General features: G+C 46.9%; 2 protein-coding genes across 2 annotated transcripts in view; one reads left to right on the forward strand and one right to left on the reverse strand.

Annotated features, from left to right (window-relative positions):
• Nucleotides 1-14,529, reverse strand: part of SPCS2 (signal peptidase complex subunit 2) — a 39,915-nt gene extending 25,386 nt beyond the window's left edge. The window contains exon 1 of the mRNA XM_038742264.1: nucleotides 14,349-14,529. Within this exon, the coding sequence (XP_038598192.1) occupies nucleotides 14,349-14,414 (66 nt within the window). The 5' untranslated portion in view covers nucleotides 14,415-14,529. The remainder of the gene's footprint in view (nucleotides 1-14,348) is intronic.
• Nucleotides 14,530-14,681: 152 nt separating this feature from the next.
• Nucleotides 14,682-19,456, forward strand: part of XRRA1 (X-ray radiation resistance associated 1) — an 89,110-nt gene continuing 84,335 nt past the window's right edge. The window contains exon 1 of the mRNA XM_038740026.1: nucleotides 14,682-14,736. The gene's annotated coding sequence lies outside the window, so the exon portion shown is untranslated. The remainder of the gene's footprint in view (nucleotides 14,737-19,456) is intronic.

The raw sequence follows: 19,456 nt of genomic DNA on the forward strand, positions 1-19,456 counted from the left end.
AAGCACTATACTACGGGCCGGGGTAGACACAACATAATCAGATCCCACGGGAGACTCACGGCCTGAGAGGGAGGGAGACCAGGTATTGAATCCCCATTTGCAGATGAGGTCACTGAGGCACAGAAGTGAAGCGACTTGCCCAAGGTCACACAGCAGGTAAGTGTCAGTTCCCCCTTCTAGACTGTGAGCCCACTGTTGGGTAGGGACCGTCTCGATATGTTGCCAACTTGGACTTCCCAAGCGCTTAGTACAGTGCTCTGCACACAGTAAGTGCTCAATAAATACGACTGATTGATTGATTGATTGTCAGAGTGAGGATTAGAACCCAGGTCGTCTTGACTTGTACTTCCCAAGCGCTTAGTACAGTGCTCTGCACACAGTAAGCGCTCAATAAATACGATTGATTGATTGATTGATTGACTCTCAGGCCTGTGCTCTTTCCCCTAATGAAGCTACTTCGTTCCTAGAATCTCAAGTTCGTTCACTCATTCATTCAATCATATTTAAAGAGTGCTTCCTGTGTGCAGAGCGCTGGACTAAGCGCTTGGGAAGTACAAGTTGGCAACTTATAGAGACGGCCCCTACCCCACAGTGGGCTCACAGCCTAGAAGGGGGAGACAGACAACAAGACAAAACATATTAACAAAAGAAAACAGAATATGTACAAATCAAACCAGTTATTTCCAGCACTTTGCATTTATTTATACCAATCCTAAACTCTTTAAGGTAATGCTATTCCATTGTACATTCATTGATTATTGAGAGGCAGCGTGGCTCAATGAAAAGAGCCTGGGCTTGGGAGTCAGAGGTCATGGGTTCTAATCCCGCCTCCGCCATTTGTGAGCTGTGTGGCTTTGGGCAAGTCACTTCACTTCTCTGGGCCTCAGTTCCCTCATCTGGAAAATGGGGATTAAGACTGTGAGCCCCCCGTGGGACAACCTGATCACCTTGTAACCTCCCCAGCACTTAGAACAGTGCTTTGCACATAGTAAGCGCTTAATAAATGCCATTATTATTATTATTATTATTATGGGTTCTAATCCCACCTCCGCCACTTGTGAGCTGTGTGGCTTTGGGCAAGTCACTTCACTTCTCTGGGCCTCAGTTCCCTCACCTGGAAAATGGGGATTAAGACTGTGAGCCCCACCCCCTCCCATCCCCTTACTGTGGGGGTTCCCCAAGGTTCAGTGCTTGGTCCCCTTCTGTTCTCGATCTACAAGCACTCCCTTGGTGACCTCATTCGCTCCCACAGCTTCCACTATCATCTCTACGCTGATGACACCCAGATCTCCATCTCTGCCCCCGCTCTCTCCCCCTCCCTCCAGGCTCGCATCTCCTCCTGCCTTCAGGACATCTCCATCTGGATGTCTGCCCGCCATCTAAAGCTCAACATGTCGAAGACTGAACTCCTTGTCTTCCCTCCCAAACCCTGCCCTCTCCCTGACTTTCCCATCTCTGTTGACGGCACTACCATCCATCCCGTCTCACAAGCCCGCAACCTTGGTGTCATCCTCGACTCCGCTCTCTCGTTCACCCCTCACGTCCAAGCCGTCACCAAAACCTGCCAGTCTCAGCTCCACAACCTTGCCAAGATCCGCCCTTTCCTCTCCATCCAAACCGCTACCCTGCTCGTTCAAGCTCTCATCCTATCCCGTCTGGACTACTGCACCAGCCTTCTCTCTGATCTCCCATCCTCGTGTCTCTCCCCACTTCAATCCATACTTCATGCTGCTGCCCGGATTATCTTTGTCCAGAAACGCTCTGGGCATATTACTCCCCTCCTCAAAAATCTCCAGTGGCTACCAATCAATCTGCGCATCAGGCAGAAACTCCTCACCCTGGGCTTCAAGGCTGTCCATCCCCTCGCCCCCTCCTACCTCCCCTCCCTTCTCTCCTTCTCCAGCCCAGCCCGCACCCTCCGCTCCTCCGCCGCTAATCTCCTCACCGTACCTCACTCTCGCCTGTCCCGCCATCGACCCCCGGCCCACGTCCTCCCCCTGGCCTGGAATGCCCTCCTTCTGCCCATCCGCCAAGCTAGCTCTCTTCCTCCCTTCAAAGCGCTCCTGAGAGCTCACCTCCTCCAGGAGGCCTTCCCAGGCTGAGCCCCCTCCTTCCCCTCTCCATCCTCCCCGCCTTACCTCCTTCCCTTCCCCACAGCACCTGTATATATGTTTGTACATATTTATTACTCTATTTATTTATTTTACTTGTACATATCTATTCTATTTATTTTATTTTGTTAGTATGTTTGGTTTTGTTCTCTGTCTCCCCCTTCTAGACTGTGAGCCCACTGTTGGATAGGGACTGTCTCTATATGTTGCCAACTTGTAGTTCCCAAGCACTTAGTACAGTGCTCTGCACAAAGTAAGCATTCAATAAATACGATTGATTGATTGACTGACAAACCTGAATACCTTGTATTCCCCTCCCCCCCAGTGCTTAGAACAGTGCTTGGCACACAGTAAGCACTTAACAGATACCATCATCATCATCATCATCATTATACAGTAAGCACTTAACAGATACCATTATTATTTTTATTATTATATTTTCCTCCCACAATAGAATGCAATTTTCTTATGGACAGGAAATGTGTCAATTGGTTTGTTCTTCCCAAGTACACTGCACAGTGCATTGCGCCTAGTGGATACAATAAAAACTATTACTAATCGTCATCACTTCAGTATTTTTTAGGTGTTTACTATGTGCCAATTACTGAGATAGGTTCATTAGAGGCAGTTCAGACACCGTCCCTGACCTAAATAGGACTTGCGATCTAAGAGGGCATGACAGCAGCTATTTTATCCCCATTTTACAGATGAGGTAACTACCTTAGACAAGAGTAGCAATAGAGAATTTAAGATTCTCTACAGAGGGGATTTCAGGATTCTCTAAGTGCTAAAGGGAATTGTGGTAACAGGTGGTACAGAAAAAACGATGTGGTATTTAGGGGGGGAAATGTATATAATGGGGATTTGAGTTAAATCAGGGAAGGCCTCCTGGAAGAGATGTGATTTCAATCAATGATATTTATTGACAGTTTACTTCATTCAGTCGTATTTATTCATTCATTCATTCAGTCGTATTTATTGAGCACTTACTGTGTGCAGAACACTGCACTAAAGCGCTTGGGAAAGTACAACATAACAACAAACAGTGACATCCCCCACCCACAAGGAGTTTACAGTCTAGATGAATAATATATGGTCTTTGTTGAGCGCTTACTATGTGCACTATACCAGGCACTATACTAAGTGCTGGGTTAGATACAAGAAAATCAGATGAGACACAGTCCCTGTCGCACAAGGGGCTCGCAGTCTCATTCTCCATTTTACAGTCTCTTCTAGACAGTGAGCCCGCTGTTGGGTAGGGACCGTCTCTATATGTTGCCAACTTGGACTTCCCAAGCGCTTAGTACAGTGCTCTGCACACAGTAAGCGCTCAATAAGTACGATTGAATGAATGAATGAATTCTCCATTTCACAGATGAGGTAACTGAGGTCCAGAGAAGTGAAGCGATTTGTCCAACGTCACACAGCAAACAAGTGGCAGAGCCAGGATTAGAACCCACAACCTTCGGACTCCCCTTCACCATGCCCTATCCACTAGACCACGCTGATTACTGTGTGCAGAGCACAATACTAAGCACCTGGGAAAGTAATAATAATTATGGTACTTGTTAAGCATTTAAGATATGTCAAGCACTGCTCTAAGCGCTGGGGTACATATAAATTAATCAGGTTGGACACAGTCCTTGTCCCACACTGGGGCTCACAGTCTTAATCCCCATTTTCCAGGTGAGGGAACTGAGGCCCAGAGAAGTGAAGTGACTTGTCCAAGGTCACACAGCAGACATGTGGTGGAGCTAGAATTAGAACGCATCTGTATATATATACACACACACATATATGCATATATATATACATACATATATATGCATATATGTGTGTGTATATATGCATATATATGTGTGCATATATATGTGTATGTATATATATGTATAGATTTATTACTCTATTTTACTTGTACATATTTATTCTATTTATTTTATTAATACCTTTTGTTTTGTGGTCTGTCTCCCCCTTCTAGACTGTGAGCCCGCTGTTGGGTAGGGACCGTCTCTAGATGTTGCCAACTTGGACTTCCCAAGCGCTTAGTCCAGTGCTCTGCACACAGTAAGCGTTCAATAAATACGATTGAATGAATGAATGAGCGTATGACTCATAGGGACCGTCTCTAGATGTTGCCAACTTGTACTTCCCAAGCGCTTAGTAAAGTGCTCTGCACACAGTAAGCGCTCAATAAATACGATTGATTGATTGTTTGAGTGATTGACTCTCAAGTCCGTCTTTGGTGTTGTGGGGGGGAGAATGATGAAAATACATTAGAGATAAGGGGAAATAGTAGAGTAGAAGAATGGGTACATAAGTGCTGTGGGGCTGCAGTGTGTATCAAAGTGCTCAGTGGATGCCAACGAGAGCAACGGTTACTTGGTTCCTCCAAGATCCCGTTTGTCAGAAATACAATTCTGTGCTGGATGAACCAGTCATCTTAACTTGGCGTGGCTTAGTGGAAAGAGCACGGGCTTGGGAGTCATTCATTCGTTCATTCAATCGTATTTATTGAGCGCTTACTGTGTGCAGAGCACTGGACTAAGCGCTTGGGAAGTAATAATAATAATAACGATGGCATTTATTAAGTGCTTATTATGTGCAAAGCACTGGGGAGGTTACAAGGTGATCAGGTTGTCCCACGGTGGGGGGGGGGGGGGGCTCACAGTCTTAATCCCCATTTGACAGAGCAGGGAACTGAGGCACAGAGAATAATAATAATAATAATAATAATAATAATAATAATAATAATGGCATTTATTAAGCACTTACTATGTGCAAAGCACCGTTTTAAGTGCTGGGGAGGTTACAAGGTGATCAGGTTGTCCCATAGGGGGCTCACAGTCTTAATCCCCCTTTTACAGATGAGGGAACTGAGGCACAGAGAAGTTAAGTGACTTGCCCAAAGTCACACGGTTGACAATTGGCAGAGCCAGAATTTGAACCCATGACCTCTGACTCCAAAGCCCCTGCTCTTTCCACTGAGCCACGCTGCTTCTCTACAAGTTGGCAACATATAGAGACGGTCCCTACCCAACAGCGGGCTCAGTCTAGAAGGGGGAGACAGGGAACAAAACCAAACATATTAACAAAAAAATTTAAAAAAATAAATATGTACAAATAAATAGAGTAATAAATGTGTACAAACATATATACATATATACAGGTATATATGTCAGAGGTTGTAGGCTCTAATCCCGGTCCCGCCACTTGTCACCTGTGTGACTTTGGCCAAATCACTTCACTTCTCTGTGCCTCCGTTACCTCATGTGTAAAAACATGGGGATTAAGACTCTGAGCCCCACAAGGGACAACCTCATTACCTTGTATCTATCCTGGTGCTCAGAACAGTGCCTGGCACATAGTAAGTGCTTAAATACCATCATTACTTTATTATGTTTTATAGTCTTTAGAGGGACCTGACCCAGTTACAATAATTTGGAGTCAAGATTACATCCCCCAACTGCCATTTTGGCACTCGGCACCACCTAAAGTAATAATAATAATAATGATGGCATTTATTTAGCGCTTACCATATGCAAAGCACTGTTGTAAGCGCGGGGGAGGTTACAAGGGGATCAGGTTGTCCCACGGGGCGCTCACAGTCAATCCCCATCTTACAGATGAGGGAACTGAGGCCCAGAGAAGTGAAGTGACTTGCCCAAAGTCACACAGCTGACAAGTGGCAGAGCCGGGATTTGAACTCATGACCTCTGACTCCAAAGCCCAGGCTCTTTCCACTGAGCCATGCTAAAGTACTAAAGTCCTCACAACACCAGTGCTTTCCATATAGTAAGCGCTTGGAGAAGCAGCGTGGCTCGGTGGAAAGAGCCCGGGCTTTGGAGTCAGAGGTCATGGGTTCAAACCCCAGCTCCACCACTTATCAGCTGTGTGACTGTGGGCAAGTCACTTCACTTCTCTGGGCCTCAGTTACCTCATCTGTAAAATGGGGATGAAGACTGTGAGCCCCCCGTGGGACAACATGATCACCTTGTTAACCTCCCCAGCGCTTAGAACAGTGCTTGGCACATAGTAAGTGCTTAATAAATGTCATTATTATTATTAATAATAATAATTAGTGCCAACAAAAAAAACCCACCCACCCGCCAAGTAGCACAATGAAATTTTATACTTTATTTCTTCCTCCCATCTGTAGTCAGTCAACCGTATTCATTAAGCGCTTTCTGTGTGCTGAGCACTGTACTAAGCACTTGGAAGAGTACAATATAACAGACATTCCCTGCCCACAATGAGCTTACAGACTAGAGGGGGACAGTCATTAATATAAATAAATGACAGATACGGACATAAGTGCTGTGGGGCTGGGAGGGGAATGAATAAAGGCAGCGAGTCAGGGAAATGCAGAAGGGGGTTGAAGAAAAGGAAAAAAGTGGGCTTCGTCGTCGGGGAAGGCTTCGTAGTGCTTGGGAAAGTGCAACACTAAAGAGTTGGCAGATTCATTCATTCATTCGTATTTATTGAGCGCTTACTGTGCGCAGAGCACTGTACTAAGCGCTTGGGAAGCACAAGTCGGCAACATATAGAGACGGTCCCGACCCAACAACGGGCTCACAGTCTAGAAGGGGGAGACAGACGACAAAACAAAACATGTAGACGGGTGTCAAAATCGTCAGAACAAACAGAATTAAAGCTAGGTGCACGTCATTAACAAAACAAAAAAAAATGGTAAATATGTACTAAACGTTTTCCAATGGCTGTTAACACTGTCCAGATATTTCCTAACATAGTGTTGTGATGACCCAGCCAAGAGGAAAAAGTCTCAGTTGTATTTTCAACACAGTGTTATAGATGTCTCTTAAAGATCTGATGCAGAAAGAAATATTTGATACCACCAGATGGGATCCCTGATGGGGATTTTAGAATCTGTGAAGGGGGAGACAGACAGTAACACAAATTACACAGGTGAGTTTAAGAATCAATCAATCGTATTTACTGAGCGCTTACTGTGTGTAGCGCATTGTACTAAGCGCTTGGGAAGTACAAGGCTATGCGCTTAAGAGCTGGGGGGAATTATCCAAATCTTAAGCGATATACACCCAAGTGCATAGCGAATGCACAGGAAAGGGAGGATTGGGGTAATGAGTCAGGGAAGGCCTCTTGGAGGAGATGCACTTTTAGGAGGGTTTTAAAGGTGGGGAGAAGGAAAAACTGGCAGGTATCAAAGGGGAGCGAGTTGCACGCCCCAGGGAGGATGTGGGCAGAGGGTTGGCAGTATTCTCCAATATATGTTTGTATGTATTTATTACTCTATTCATTTTATTTGTACATATTTATTCTCTTTATTTTATTTTGTTAATTTGTTTTGTTCTGTCTCCCCCTTCTAGACTGTGAGCCCGCTGTTGGGTAGGGACCGTCTCTAGATGTTGCCAACCTGGACTTCCCAAGCGCTTAGTACAGTGCTCTGCACACAGTAAGCGATCAATAAATATGATTGAATGAATGACGGACGAGCTCGAGGTACGGAGAGTAAAATGATGTTAGAGGAGCGGAGTTCGCGGACTGGGTAAAACAGGAGGCAGGGCTGATTGGGTGCCTTAAATCTAATCTCTCAATGCGTTATTCTTGCATTAAATTTGTCCAGTGAATTTTTAGCCCACTCCCTGCTCTCCTCTAACTCTGCGTTTGGGCCACTGCAAAACTTCATGTTAGGGAGGACTGACTTCTGCCCCCAAACATTCACTTTTAAGTCACACGCGTATGCCGCTTCTTCGGCCACCGTTTCCACCGAGGCTTGCTCGGTCAGGAGAACGTGCTCCCTAACGGTGGCTGGGACAAAAGGTGAAATGAAAACACGTGTTACGGCAGACCTGAGGGGTACACATCAGGTTCTCTTTTGGCAAATAAGGTAGCTTCATTAGTATCTCCTCTTTTTAAGTAGGATTTTTAATTCATTCCTTCATTCCATCGCATTCATTCATTCATTCAATCGTATTTATTGACCGCTGTGTGCAGTGCACTGTACTACGTGCTTGGGAAGTACAAGTTGGCAACATATAGAGACGGTCCCTACCCAACAGTGGGCTCACAGTCTAGAAGGGGGAGAACTGCGCGCTTACTGTGGGCAGAGCACTGTACTAAGTGCTGTACTAAGCGCTCGGGAAGTACAAGTTGGCAACATCTGTAAAATGGGGATTACGACTGTGAGCCCCACGTGGGACAATCTGATCACCTTGTAAACTCCCCAGCGCTTAGAACAGTGCTCTGCACATAGTAAGCGCTTAACAAATGCCATCATTATTATTATTATATAGAGACGGTCCCTACCCAACAGCGGGCTCACAGTTTAGAAGGTGGAGAATTGATCGCTTACTGTGTGCAGAGCACTGTACTAAGCGTTTGGGAAGTACAAGTCGGCAACATATAGAGATGGTCCCTCACCCAACAGCAGGCTCACAGTCTACAAGGGGGAGACAGACGACAAAACAAAACATATTAACAGAATAAAATACATAGAATAAACATGTATTCTCCGCCACATGTCTGCTGTGTGATCTTGGGCAAGTCACTTAACTTCTCTGGGCCTCAGTTACCTCATCTGTAAAATGGGGATTAAGACTGTGAGCCCCACGTGGGACAACCTGATCACCCTGTATTCTCCCCAGCGCTTAGAACAGTGCTTTGCGCATAGTAAGCGCTTAATAAATGCCTATTATTATTATTATTATTATTATTATGTACAAGTAAAATATAGTAATAAATATGTACAAACGTATACACAGGTGCGGTGGGGAGGGGAAGGAGGGGGCTCAGTCTCGGATAAAGAGGTGAGAGAGAGGTGAAGGATGACAGACGAGAGATAAGAGATAGAGAGCAACAACCTGACCAACAATAAACCAAAAAAGCAAACTAGTTTAAAATGGACTCTGGCGACATGTAGGAAATCAGCAGGCTGCACACACAAATCCTACAACACTGTCACAAGGCAGAAAGGGCTAGGATGTCCTTAAAAGACCACCCGGAAGGCAAATCTTAGCAAAAACAAATGAATGTCCCAAAAGCAAAATAAAGCTAAAGTGAGCCACACCTAATTATCTTTTTTACAGCTAACACTCAGGACAGTAAAGCCACTGGTTGCGATGAAGTTTGTTTTAGGGCAGGGCCTCATTTTCTGAGGAAATTATATCAACCTGTTTTGAAACCCCTCAGCTAGATGGAATTATCTTCTTCCAAAACTCCAATGACTGGATGGACAAAACTTAGACATGTATTTATATGGCAGAAAAGGACTGTGGTAGGAGTACCTGTTTACATTTCTCTTTATGTTAAAGGTGTGGGTCTCGATCCCACAAATAATCAGAAACCCTTACACTTAAGGCTATAAAACTAGCTCCTAAATTTAATCCATCGCCTTTCTGTGGAAATAGGTAATTTGGGGTGGGAGTGCAATGCCTGCCCAGTGCAGGTTCCTATGGAAATGAAACAAAAACGGGCTACTACCTGAACCAAAATTCATTCATTCAATCGTATTTATTGAGCGCTTACTGTGTGCACAGCACTGTACTAAGTGCTTGGGAAGTACAAGTTGGTAACATACAGAGATGGTCCCTACCCAATTGCGGGCTCACAGTTTAAAAGGGGGAGACAGACAACAAAACAAAACATATTAACAAAAGCGGGCTGGGCTGGAGAAGGAAAGAAAGGAGGTGAGGTAGGAGGGGGCGAGGGGATGGACAGCCTTGAAGCCGAGGGTGAGGAGTTTTTGCCTGATGTGTAGGTTGACTGGTAGCCACTGGAGATTTTTGAGGAGGGGAGGAACATGCCCAGAGCGTTTCTGCACAAAAACAATCCGGGCAGCGGCGTGAAGTATAGACTGAAGTAGGGAGAGACAGGAGGATGGGGGATCAGAGAGGAGGCTGATGCAGTAATCCAGTCGGGATAGGATGAGAGATTGAACCAGCAGGGTAGCAGTTTGGATGGAGAGGAGAGGGCGGATCTTGGCGATGTTGCGGAGGTTAGACCGGCAGGTTTTGGTGACGGATTGGATGTGAGGGGTGAACGAGACAGCGGAATCGAGCATGACACCAAGGTTGCGGGCCTGTGAGACGGGAAGGATGGTAGTGCCGTCAACGGTGATGGGAAAGTCAGGGAGAGGTCAGGGTTTGGGAGGGAAGATAAGGAGTTCAGTCTTGGACATATTGAGTTTTTGGCGGGCAGACACCCAGATGGAGATGTCTTTAAGGCAGGAGGAGATACGAGCCTGAAGGGAGGGAGAGAAAGCAGGGGCAGAGATGTAGATCTGGGTGTCATCAGCGTAGAGATGATAGTTGAAGCCGTGGGAGCGAATGAATTCACCAAGGGAGTGTGTGTAGATAAAGAACAGAAGGGGACCAAAAACTGACCCTTGAGGAACCCCTACAGTAAGAGGGTGGGAGGGGAGGAGGAGCCTGCAAAACTTTTGGCTGACACACTTGGCAAAGGCATTCTGTAGTTCATTGTTAAAACAGCGGGATTTGAAGTGATCCTTCCCACCTTGAGATCTACTGATACCACCCCCACCGCCCACTCCTTTCCCTTCCCAATCATTTCCCTTCTAGGACTGGCAAGCTCCCTTGGCGGAGCTGAAGGTGGTCCTGAGGGCTAAAATAATAATAATATTGATGCTATTTGTTAAGCACTTATTATGTGCCAAACACCGTTATAAGCGCTGGGGTATCTACAACGTAATCAGGTTGCCCCATGTGGGGCTCACAGCCTTAATCCCCATTTTACAGATGAGGTAACTGAGGCCCACAGAAGTTAAATGGCTTGCCCAAGGTCACACAGCAGACAAGTGGCGGAGACGGAATTGGAACCCACGTCCTCTGACTCTCAAGCCCGCGCTCTTTCCACTATCCCACACTGCTTCTCTTAAAAGCTTGCTGCTGTCCTCTAATAATAATAATGATGGCATTTATTAAGCACTTACTATGTGCGAAGCACTGTTCTAAACCCTGGGGAGGTGACAAGGTGATCAGGATGTCCCCCGGGGGGCTCACAGTTTTAATCCCCATTTTCCAGATGAGGGAACTGAGGCCCAGAGAAGTGAAGTGACTTGCCCGAAGTCACACAGCTGACAGTTGGCGGGGCCGGAATTTGAACCCATGACCTCTGACTCCAAAGCCCGGGCTCTTTCCACTGAACCACGCTGCTTCTCTACGTTAGTAACTCAAATCCAACCTCCCTTCCTTCACTTGGTGTGGCTCTCTCCTTGCTCTCCAGTTGCTTATGGGTTTGGTAGGTCTGGACTCCCAGAGTTGGACTGCCTTGACTGCTTCCTCCGTCTCATTCAGATGATAATAATAATAATAATAATAATAATAATAATAATAGTATTTGTTAAACTCTTACTATGTGCCATGCACTGTTCTAAGCACTGAGGTAGATACAAGGTAATCAGGTTGTCCCACTTGGGGCTCACAGTCAACCTCCATTTTATTCATTCATTCATTCAATAGAATTTACTGAGCACTTACTGTGTGCACAGCAATGCACTAAGCGCTTGGAAAGTACAATTCGACAAGATAGAGACAATAATAATAATAATAATGGCATTTGTTAAGCACTTACTATGTGCAAAGCACTGTTCTAAGCGCTGGGGGATACAAGATTATCAAGTCCATTTTTTTAGTGAGGCGAGTGGCAGAGGATGAATGGGGGTGGGAGAGGCATGGCTTATTGGCAAGAATCCGAGCTTGGGAATCAGAGGTCGTGGGTTCTAATCCCGGTTTCACCACTTGTCTGCTGTGTGACCTCGAGTTTACCTTCTCTGTGCCTCAGTTACCTCACCTGTAAAATTGGGATTGAGACTGTGAGCCCCATGTGGGACAACTGGATTATTCTGTATTTACCTCAGCACCTAGAACAGTGCTTGGCACATAGTAAGGACTTAAATACCATTATTATTAATAGAGCTGAGGGGTTGGGGGTGGGGTGGGAAAGAGTCTGAGGGTGGATGGGGATGGGAGGAGAGTGTGGGAGTGGTAACTGGAGAAGAGGTGAGAAGAGATGGGGGCTAAATGGGGATGGGGTGAGTAGAGAGAGGGGGGTAAATGGGGAGGGAATGGGAAGAGATGGGGAGTAAATGGGGATGGGGTGGAAAGAGTAGGGGGGTGATAAATGGGGATGGGGTGGGAAGAGAGGGGTGTAAATGGGGAGGGAATGGGAAGAGTGGGGGTAAATGGGATTGGAGGAGGGCAGGGGGGTGGGTAAAATGGAGATGATGATGATAATAATTATTATGTCAGTTGTTAAGCGCTTATGTGATATTCATTCATTCAATCGTATTTATTGAGCGCTTACTGTGTGCAGAGCACTGTACTAAGCGCTTGGGAAGTGCAAGTTGGCAACATATCAATCAATCAATCAATCAATCGTATTTATTGAGAGCTTACTATGTGCAGAGCACTGTACTAAGCGCTTGGGAAGTACAAATTGGCAACACATAGAGACAGTCCCTACCCAACAGTGGGCTCACAGTCTAAAAGGGGGAGACAGAGAACAGAACCAAACATACCAACAAAATAAAATAAATAGGATAGAAATGTACAAGTAAAATAAATAAATAAATAGAGCAATAAATATGTACAACCATATATACATATACATATATACATACAGTTGCTGTGGGGAAGGGAAGGAGGTAAGATGGGGGGATGGAGAGGGGGGTAGAGACAGTCCCTACCCAACAGCGAGCTCACAGTCTAGAAGGGGGAGACAGAGAACAAAACCAAACATATCAACAAAATAAAGAAATAGAATAGATATGTACAAGTAAAATAAATAGAGTAATAAATCCGTATAAACATATATACATATATACAGGTGCTGTGGTCAATGATCAACTTGTACTTCCCAAGCGCTTAGTACAGTGCTCTGCACACAGTAGGTGCTCAATAAATACGATTGATTGATTGATTGGGGAAGGGAAGGAGTCAATCAATCGTATTTATTGAGCGCTTACTGTGTGCAAAGCACTGTACTAAGCGCTTGGGCCGTACAAATTGGCAAGAGACGGTAGAGACGTAGAGACGGTCCCTACCCAACAGTGAGCTCACAGTCTAGAAGGGGGAGACAGACAACAAAACAAAACATATTCACAAAGTAAAATAAATAGAATAGATATGTACAAGTAAAATAGAGTAATAAATACGTACAAACATATCAATCAATCGCAATTATTGAGCGCTTACTGTGTGCAGAACACTGTACTAAGCGCTTGGGAAGTACAAGTTGGCAGCATAGAGAGACGGTCCCTACCCAACAATGGGCTCATAGTCTAGAAGGGGGAGACAGACAACAAAACCAAACATATTCACAAAATAAAATAAATAGAATAGATATGTACAAGTAAAATAGAGTAATAAATCCGTACAAACGGATATACAGGTGCTGTGGTCAATGATCAACTTGTACTTCCCAAGCGCTTAGTACAGTGCTCTGCACACAGTAAGCGCTCAATAAATACGATTGATTGATTGGGGAAGGGAAGGAGGTAAGGCGGGGGGGATGGAAAGGAGGAGAGGAATCAATCAATCGTATTTATTGAGCGCTTACTGTGTGCAGAGCACTGTACTAAGCGCTTGGGACGTACAAGTTGGCAACCTATAGAGACTGTCCCTACCCAACAATGGGCTCACAGTCTAGAAGGGGGAGACATACAACAAAACATATTAACAAAATACAATAAATAGAATAGATATGTACAAGTAAAATAAATAGAGTAATAAATCCGTACAAACATATATACATATATACAGGTGCTGTGGTCAATGATCAACTTGTACTTCCCAAGCGCTTAGTACAGTGCTCTGCACACAGTAAGCGCTCAATAAATACGATTGATTGATTGGGCAAGGGAAGGAGGTAAGGCGGGGGGGTGGAGGGGGGAGAGGAAGGAGGGGGCTCAGTCTGGGAAGGCCTCCTGGAGGAGGGGAGCTCTGTCCACTGGGCCACAGTGCTTAGTCCAGTGCTCTGCACACAGTCGGTGCTCAATAAATACGACTGAATGAATGCTTTGCACCTAGTAGGCGCTTAATAAATGTCATTGGCATGATTATTATCAGGGTGGAGGGGGGAGATGGCGATGGGGGAGAGGAGGATCATGGGAGAGTTGCCAAGGCAGGACAACCAGGGATGGATGGATGGATGGATGGATAGATAGATAGATGATAGATAGATAAATAGATAGATAAATAGACAAATAAGTAGATAAATGGGTAGACATCTTCCTCCCCTCACCTTCTCCAGCAGCCCATTCTTGCCCAGCCCTGCCCGTGAGCCCTGGGCCGCCTGCGCCGCCGCCATCTTGCGCTGCCCCGGGCCTCCCTCCTCAGACTTGTCCTCGCCGCATTGGTCGGCGCCCAACGGGCCGGGGCTTTCCCGCCTTCGTGAGGCGCAGGCGCGAGCGGGGGCTGCCGGGACTCGTAGTCCAGCCGCCGGGCTCCGGGGAGGCCGCCCATTCGTCGGCCCCGCCCGGCCCCGCGGGGCATGCCGGGAGTCGTAGTCCGCCCGGCCGGCCCCGCGGGGGATGCCGGGAGTCGTAGTCCCCCCACCCCCGCGGGGGATGCTGGGACTTGTAGTCTCCGCGCCCGGGGAGGCGCGTCCTCGTTGCTAAGGAGACGGGCAGGTAATGGCGGCTGATTCATTCATTCATTCAATCGTATTTATTGAATATATGCATAGGTATCAATATGTATATTGATATACATATCTATTCTATTTATTTTATTTTGTTAGTATGTTTGGTTTTGTTCTCTGTCTCCCCCTTTTAGACTGTGAGCCCACTGTTGGGTAGGGACTGTCTCTGTATATTGATATACATATCTATTCTATTTATTTTATTTTGTTAGTATGTTTGGTTTTGTTCTCCGTCTCCCCCTGTTAGACTGTGAGCCCGCTGTTGGGTAGGGACTGTCTCTATATGTTGCCAACTTGTCCTTCCCAAGCGCTTAGTACAGTGCTCTGCACACAGTAAGCGCTCAGTAAATACGATTGATAATGATGATGATTTATTGAGCGCTTACTGTGTGCACAGCACTGTACTAAGCGCTTGGGAAGTACAAGTTGGCAACATACAGAGACGGTCCCTACCCAACGGCGGGCTCCAACGGCCTCTGCCAACCAAGGGCGGTTGAAGTTCAATTTATTGAACTTCTTGGCGATCACCTTTTCATCAATCAATGGCATTATTTATTCACAGTAATGTCCATCGCCCACTCTAGACCAAAAGCTCATTAAGGGCAGGGAACATGACTGCTAATTCTGTTGTGTTGTGCTTCCTAAGTGTTTATTAACAGGGCTCAATAAATACCATGGATTGATTGAGCACTTATTACATGCAGAACACTTTTCATCCCTGAATATATCTTTTATCCCTTGGTGATCAAGTAGCCCTACTGATTTCCTTGCAGCTTTTGATATATTTGAAATATGTTAATATGTTTGGTTTTGTTGTCTGTCTCCCCCTTCTAGACTGTGAGCCCACTGTTGGGTAGGGACCGTCTCTCTACGTTGCCAACTTGTACTTCCCAAGCGCTTAGTACAGTGCTCTGCATGCAGTAAGCGCTCAATCATCATCATCATCATCAATCGTATTTATTGAGCGCTTACTATGTGCAGAGCACTGTACTAAGCGCTTGGGAAGTACAAGTTGGCAACATATAGAGACAGTCCCTACCCAACAGTGGGCTCACAGTCTAAAAGGGGGAGACAGAGAACAAAACCAAACATACTAACAAAATAAAATAAATAGAATAGATGTGTACAAATAAAATAAATGGAGTAATAAATATGTACAAACATATATACATATATACAGGTGCTGTGGGGAAGGGAAGGAGGTAAGATGCGGGGGATGGAGAGGGGGACGAGGGGGAGAGGAAGGAAGGGGCTCAGTCTGGGAAGGCCTCCTGGAGGAGGTGAGCTTCAAGTAGGGCCTTGAAGGGAGGAAGAGAGCTAGCTTGGCGGATGGGCAGAGGGATTGGGGACATTCCAGGCCCGGGGGATGGCGTGGGCCGGGGGTCGATGGCGGGACAGGAGAGAACGAGGCCCGGTGAGGAGATCAGCGGCGGAGGAGCGGAGGGTGCTGACTGGGCTGTAGAAGGAGAGAAGGGAGGGGAGGTAGGAGGGGGCGAGGGGATGGACAGCCTTGAAGCCCAGGGTGAGGAATTTCTGCCTGATGCGCAGACTGATTGGTAGCCACTGGAGATTTTTGAGGAGGGGAGTAACATGCCCAGAGCGTTTCTGCACAAAGACGATCCGGGCAGCGGGTGAAGTATGGATTTAAGTGGGGAGAGACAGGAGGATGGGAGATCAGAGAGGAGGCTGATGCAGTAATCCAGTCGGGATAGGATGAGAGATTGACCCAGCAGGGTAGCGGTTTGGATGGAGAGGAAAGGGTGGATCTTGGCGATGTAGCGGAGGTGAGACCGGCAGGTTTTGGTGACGGATTGGAAGTAAGGGGTGAACGAGAGAGCGGAGTCGAGGATAATACCAAGGTTGCAGGCCTGTGAGACGGGAAGGATGGTAGTGCGGTCAAAAGTGATGGGAAAGTCAGGGAGAGGGCAGGGTTTGGGAGGGAAGACAAGGAGTTCAGTCTTGGACACGTTGAGCTTTAGGTGGCGGGCAGACATCCAAACGGAGATGTCCTGAAGGCAGGAGGAGATGCAGGCCTGGAGAGAGGGGGACAGAGCAGGGGCAGAGATGTAGATGAATACGATTGATTGATTGATTGATTGATTGATTGAAGGGCGGGCCCTCCCCAGTTTGGACTTCCGGTGGCCCCACTAGGCCCACACCATCCTGACAGGATGTTTTCTTTCTTTGTTTCTTTTGTTTCTTTGTTTCTTTTTTGTTTCCCCTCCAGTCTGGCTTCCGTCCCCTACATTCCATGGAAACTGCCCTCTCAAAGGTCACCGATGACCTCCTGCTGGCCAAAGCCAACGGCTCCTACTCTGTCCTAATCCTCCTCGACCTCTCAGCTGCCTTCGACACTGTGGACCACCCCCTTCTCCTCAACACGCTATCCAACCTTGGCTTCACTGACGCTGTCCTCTCCTGGTTCTCCTCTTATCTCTCCGGTCGTTCATTCTCAGTCTCTTTTGCGGGCTCCTCCTCCCCCTCCCATCCGCTTACTGTGGGGGTTCCCCAAGGTTCAGTGCTTGGTCCCCTTCTGTTCTCGATCTACACGCACTCCCTTGGTGACCTCATTCGCTCCCACGGCTTCAACTACCATCTCTATGCTGATGACACCCAAATCTACAACTCTGCCCCTGCTCTCTCACCCTCCCTCCAGGCTCGCATCTCCTCCTGCCTTCAGGACATCTCCATCTGGATGTCTGCCCGCCATCTAAAACTCAACATGTCCACGACTGAACTCCTTATCTTCCCTCCCAAACCCTGCCCTCTCCCTGACTTTCCCATCACTGTTGATGGCACTACCATCCTTCCCATCTCACAAGCCCACAACCTTGGTGTCATCCTCGACTCCGCTCTCTCGTTCACCCCTCACATCCAATCCATCACCAAAACCTGCCAGTCTCACCTCCACTACATCGCCAAGATCCACCCTATCCTCTCCATCCAAACCGCTACCCTGCTGGTTCAATCTCTCATCCTATCCCAACTGTATTACTGCATCAGCCTCCTCTCTGATCTCCCATCCTCCTGTCTCTCCCGACTTCAGTCCATACTTCACCCGCTGCCCGGATCGTCTTTGTGCAGAAACGCTCTGGGCATGTTACTCCCCTCCTCAAAAATCTCCAGTGGCTACCAATCAACCTAGGCATCAGGCAGAAACTCCTCACCCTTGGCTTCAAGGCTGTCCATCCCCCTCCTCCTCCTACCTCACCTCCCTTCTGTCCTTCTCCAGCCCAGGCCGCACCCTCCGCTCCTCTGCCGCCACTAATCTCCTCACCGTTAGGCCTCGTTCTCGCCTGTCCCGTCGTCGACCCCCAGCCCACGTCATCCCCCTGGCCTGGAATGGCCTCCCTCCGCACATCTGCCAAACTCGCTCTCTTCCTCCCTTCAAAGCCCTACTGAGAGCTCACCTCCTCCAGGGGGCCTTCCCACACTGAGCCCCGTCCTGCCTCTCCCCCTCCTCCCCCTCCCCATCCCCCCCACCTTACCTCCTTCCCCTCCCCACAGCACCTGTATATACGTATATATGTTTGTACATATTTATTACTCTATTCATGAATTTATTTTATTTGTACACATTTATTCTATTTTATTTTGTTAATATGTTTTGTTTTGTCGTCTGTCTCCCCTTTCTAGACTGTGAGCCCACTGTTGGGTAGGGACTGTATATGTTGCCAACTTGTGCTTCCCAAGCGCTTAGTACAGTGCTCTGCACCCAGTCAGCGCTCAATTAATGCGACAATGAATGAATGAATAACAGGATTTGGTGGTAGACTGAATCTGTGGGTTGAATGAGTGAGATGAGTTGAGGATAGCGTCAAGATTATGGGCTTGTGAGACAGGAAGGATTGGTGGTGTTCTTTCAGGGGTGGTGAACCTTTTCAGTTCATCCTTTTTTTTAATGTTATTTGTTAAACGCTTATTATGTGCCAGACCCGTTAATCAGGTTGGACACAGTCCATGTCCCACATGGGGCTCACAGTTTTCATCCCCGTTTTACAGATGAGGTAACTGAGGTTCAGAGAAGTGAAGTGACTTGCCTAAGATCACAGTGCAGACGTCCTGCCCACATCCTGCCTGTGGTCTGGCACACCGTCCCTCCTCAAATCCGACAGACAATGACTCTCCCCCGCTTCAAAGCCTATTGAAGGCTTATTGAACCCTCCTTCCTCTCCCCCTCCTTCCCCTCTCCATCCCCCCGCCTTACCTCCTTCCCTTCCCCACAGCACCTGTATATATGTATGTATGTTTGTACGTATTTATTACTCTATTTATTTATTTATTTTACTTGTACATATCTATTTATTTTATTTTGTTAATATGTTTTGTTTTGTTGTCTGTCTCCCCCTTCTAGACTGTGAGCCCACTGTTGGGTAGGGACCGTCTCTATATGTTGCCAACTTGGACTTCCCAAGCGCTTAGTACAGTGCTCTGCACACAGTAAGCGCTCAATAAATACGATTGATTGATTGATTGATTATTGAAGGCCCATCTCCTCCAAGAGGCCTTCCCAGACTAAGCTCCACTTTACCTCATCTCCCACTCCCTTCTTCATTGCCCTGATTTGCTCCCTCTGCTCTTCACCCCTCTCCCAGCCCCGTGGCACTTTATATATATGTAATTTTATTTATTCATATTGATGTCTGTCTCTCCCACTCTAGCCTGTGAGTTTGTAGTAGGCAGGGAAAGTCACTGTTGACTGTACTTTC

Source organism: Tachyglossus aculeatus, chromosome 2 (genome assembly GCF_015852505.1).
Source record: "Tachyglossus aculeatus isolate mTacAcu1 chromosome 2, mTacAcu1.pri, whole genome shotgun sequence".
Taxonomy (NCBI): domain Eukaryota; kingdom Metazoa; phylum Chordata; class Mammalia; order Monotremata; family Tachyglossidae; genus Tachyglossus; species Tachyglossus aculeatus.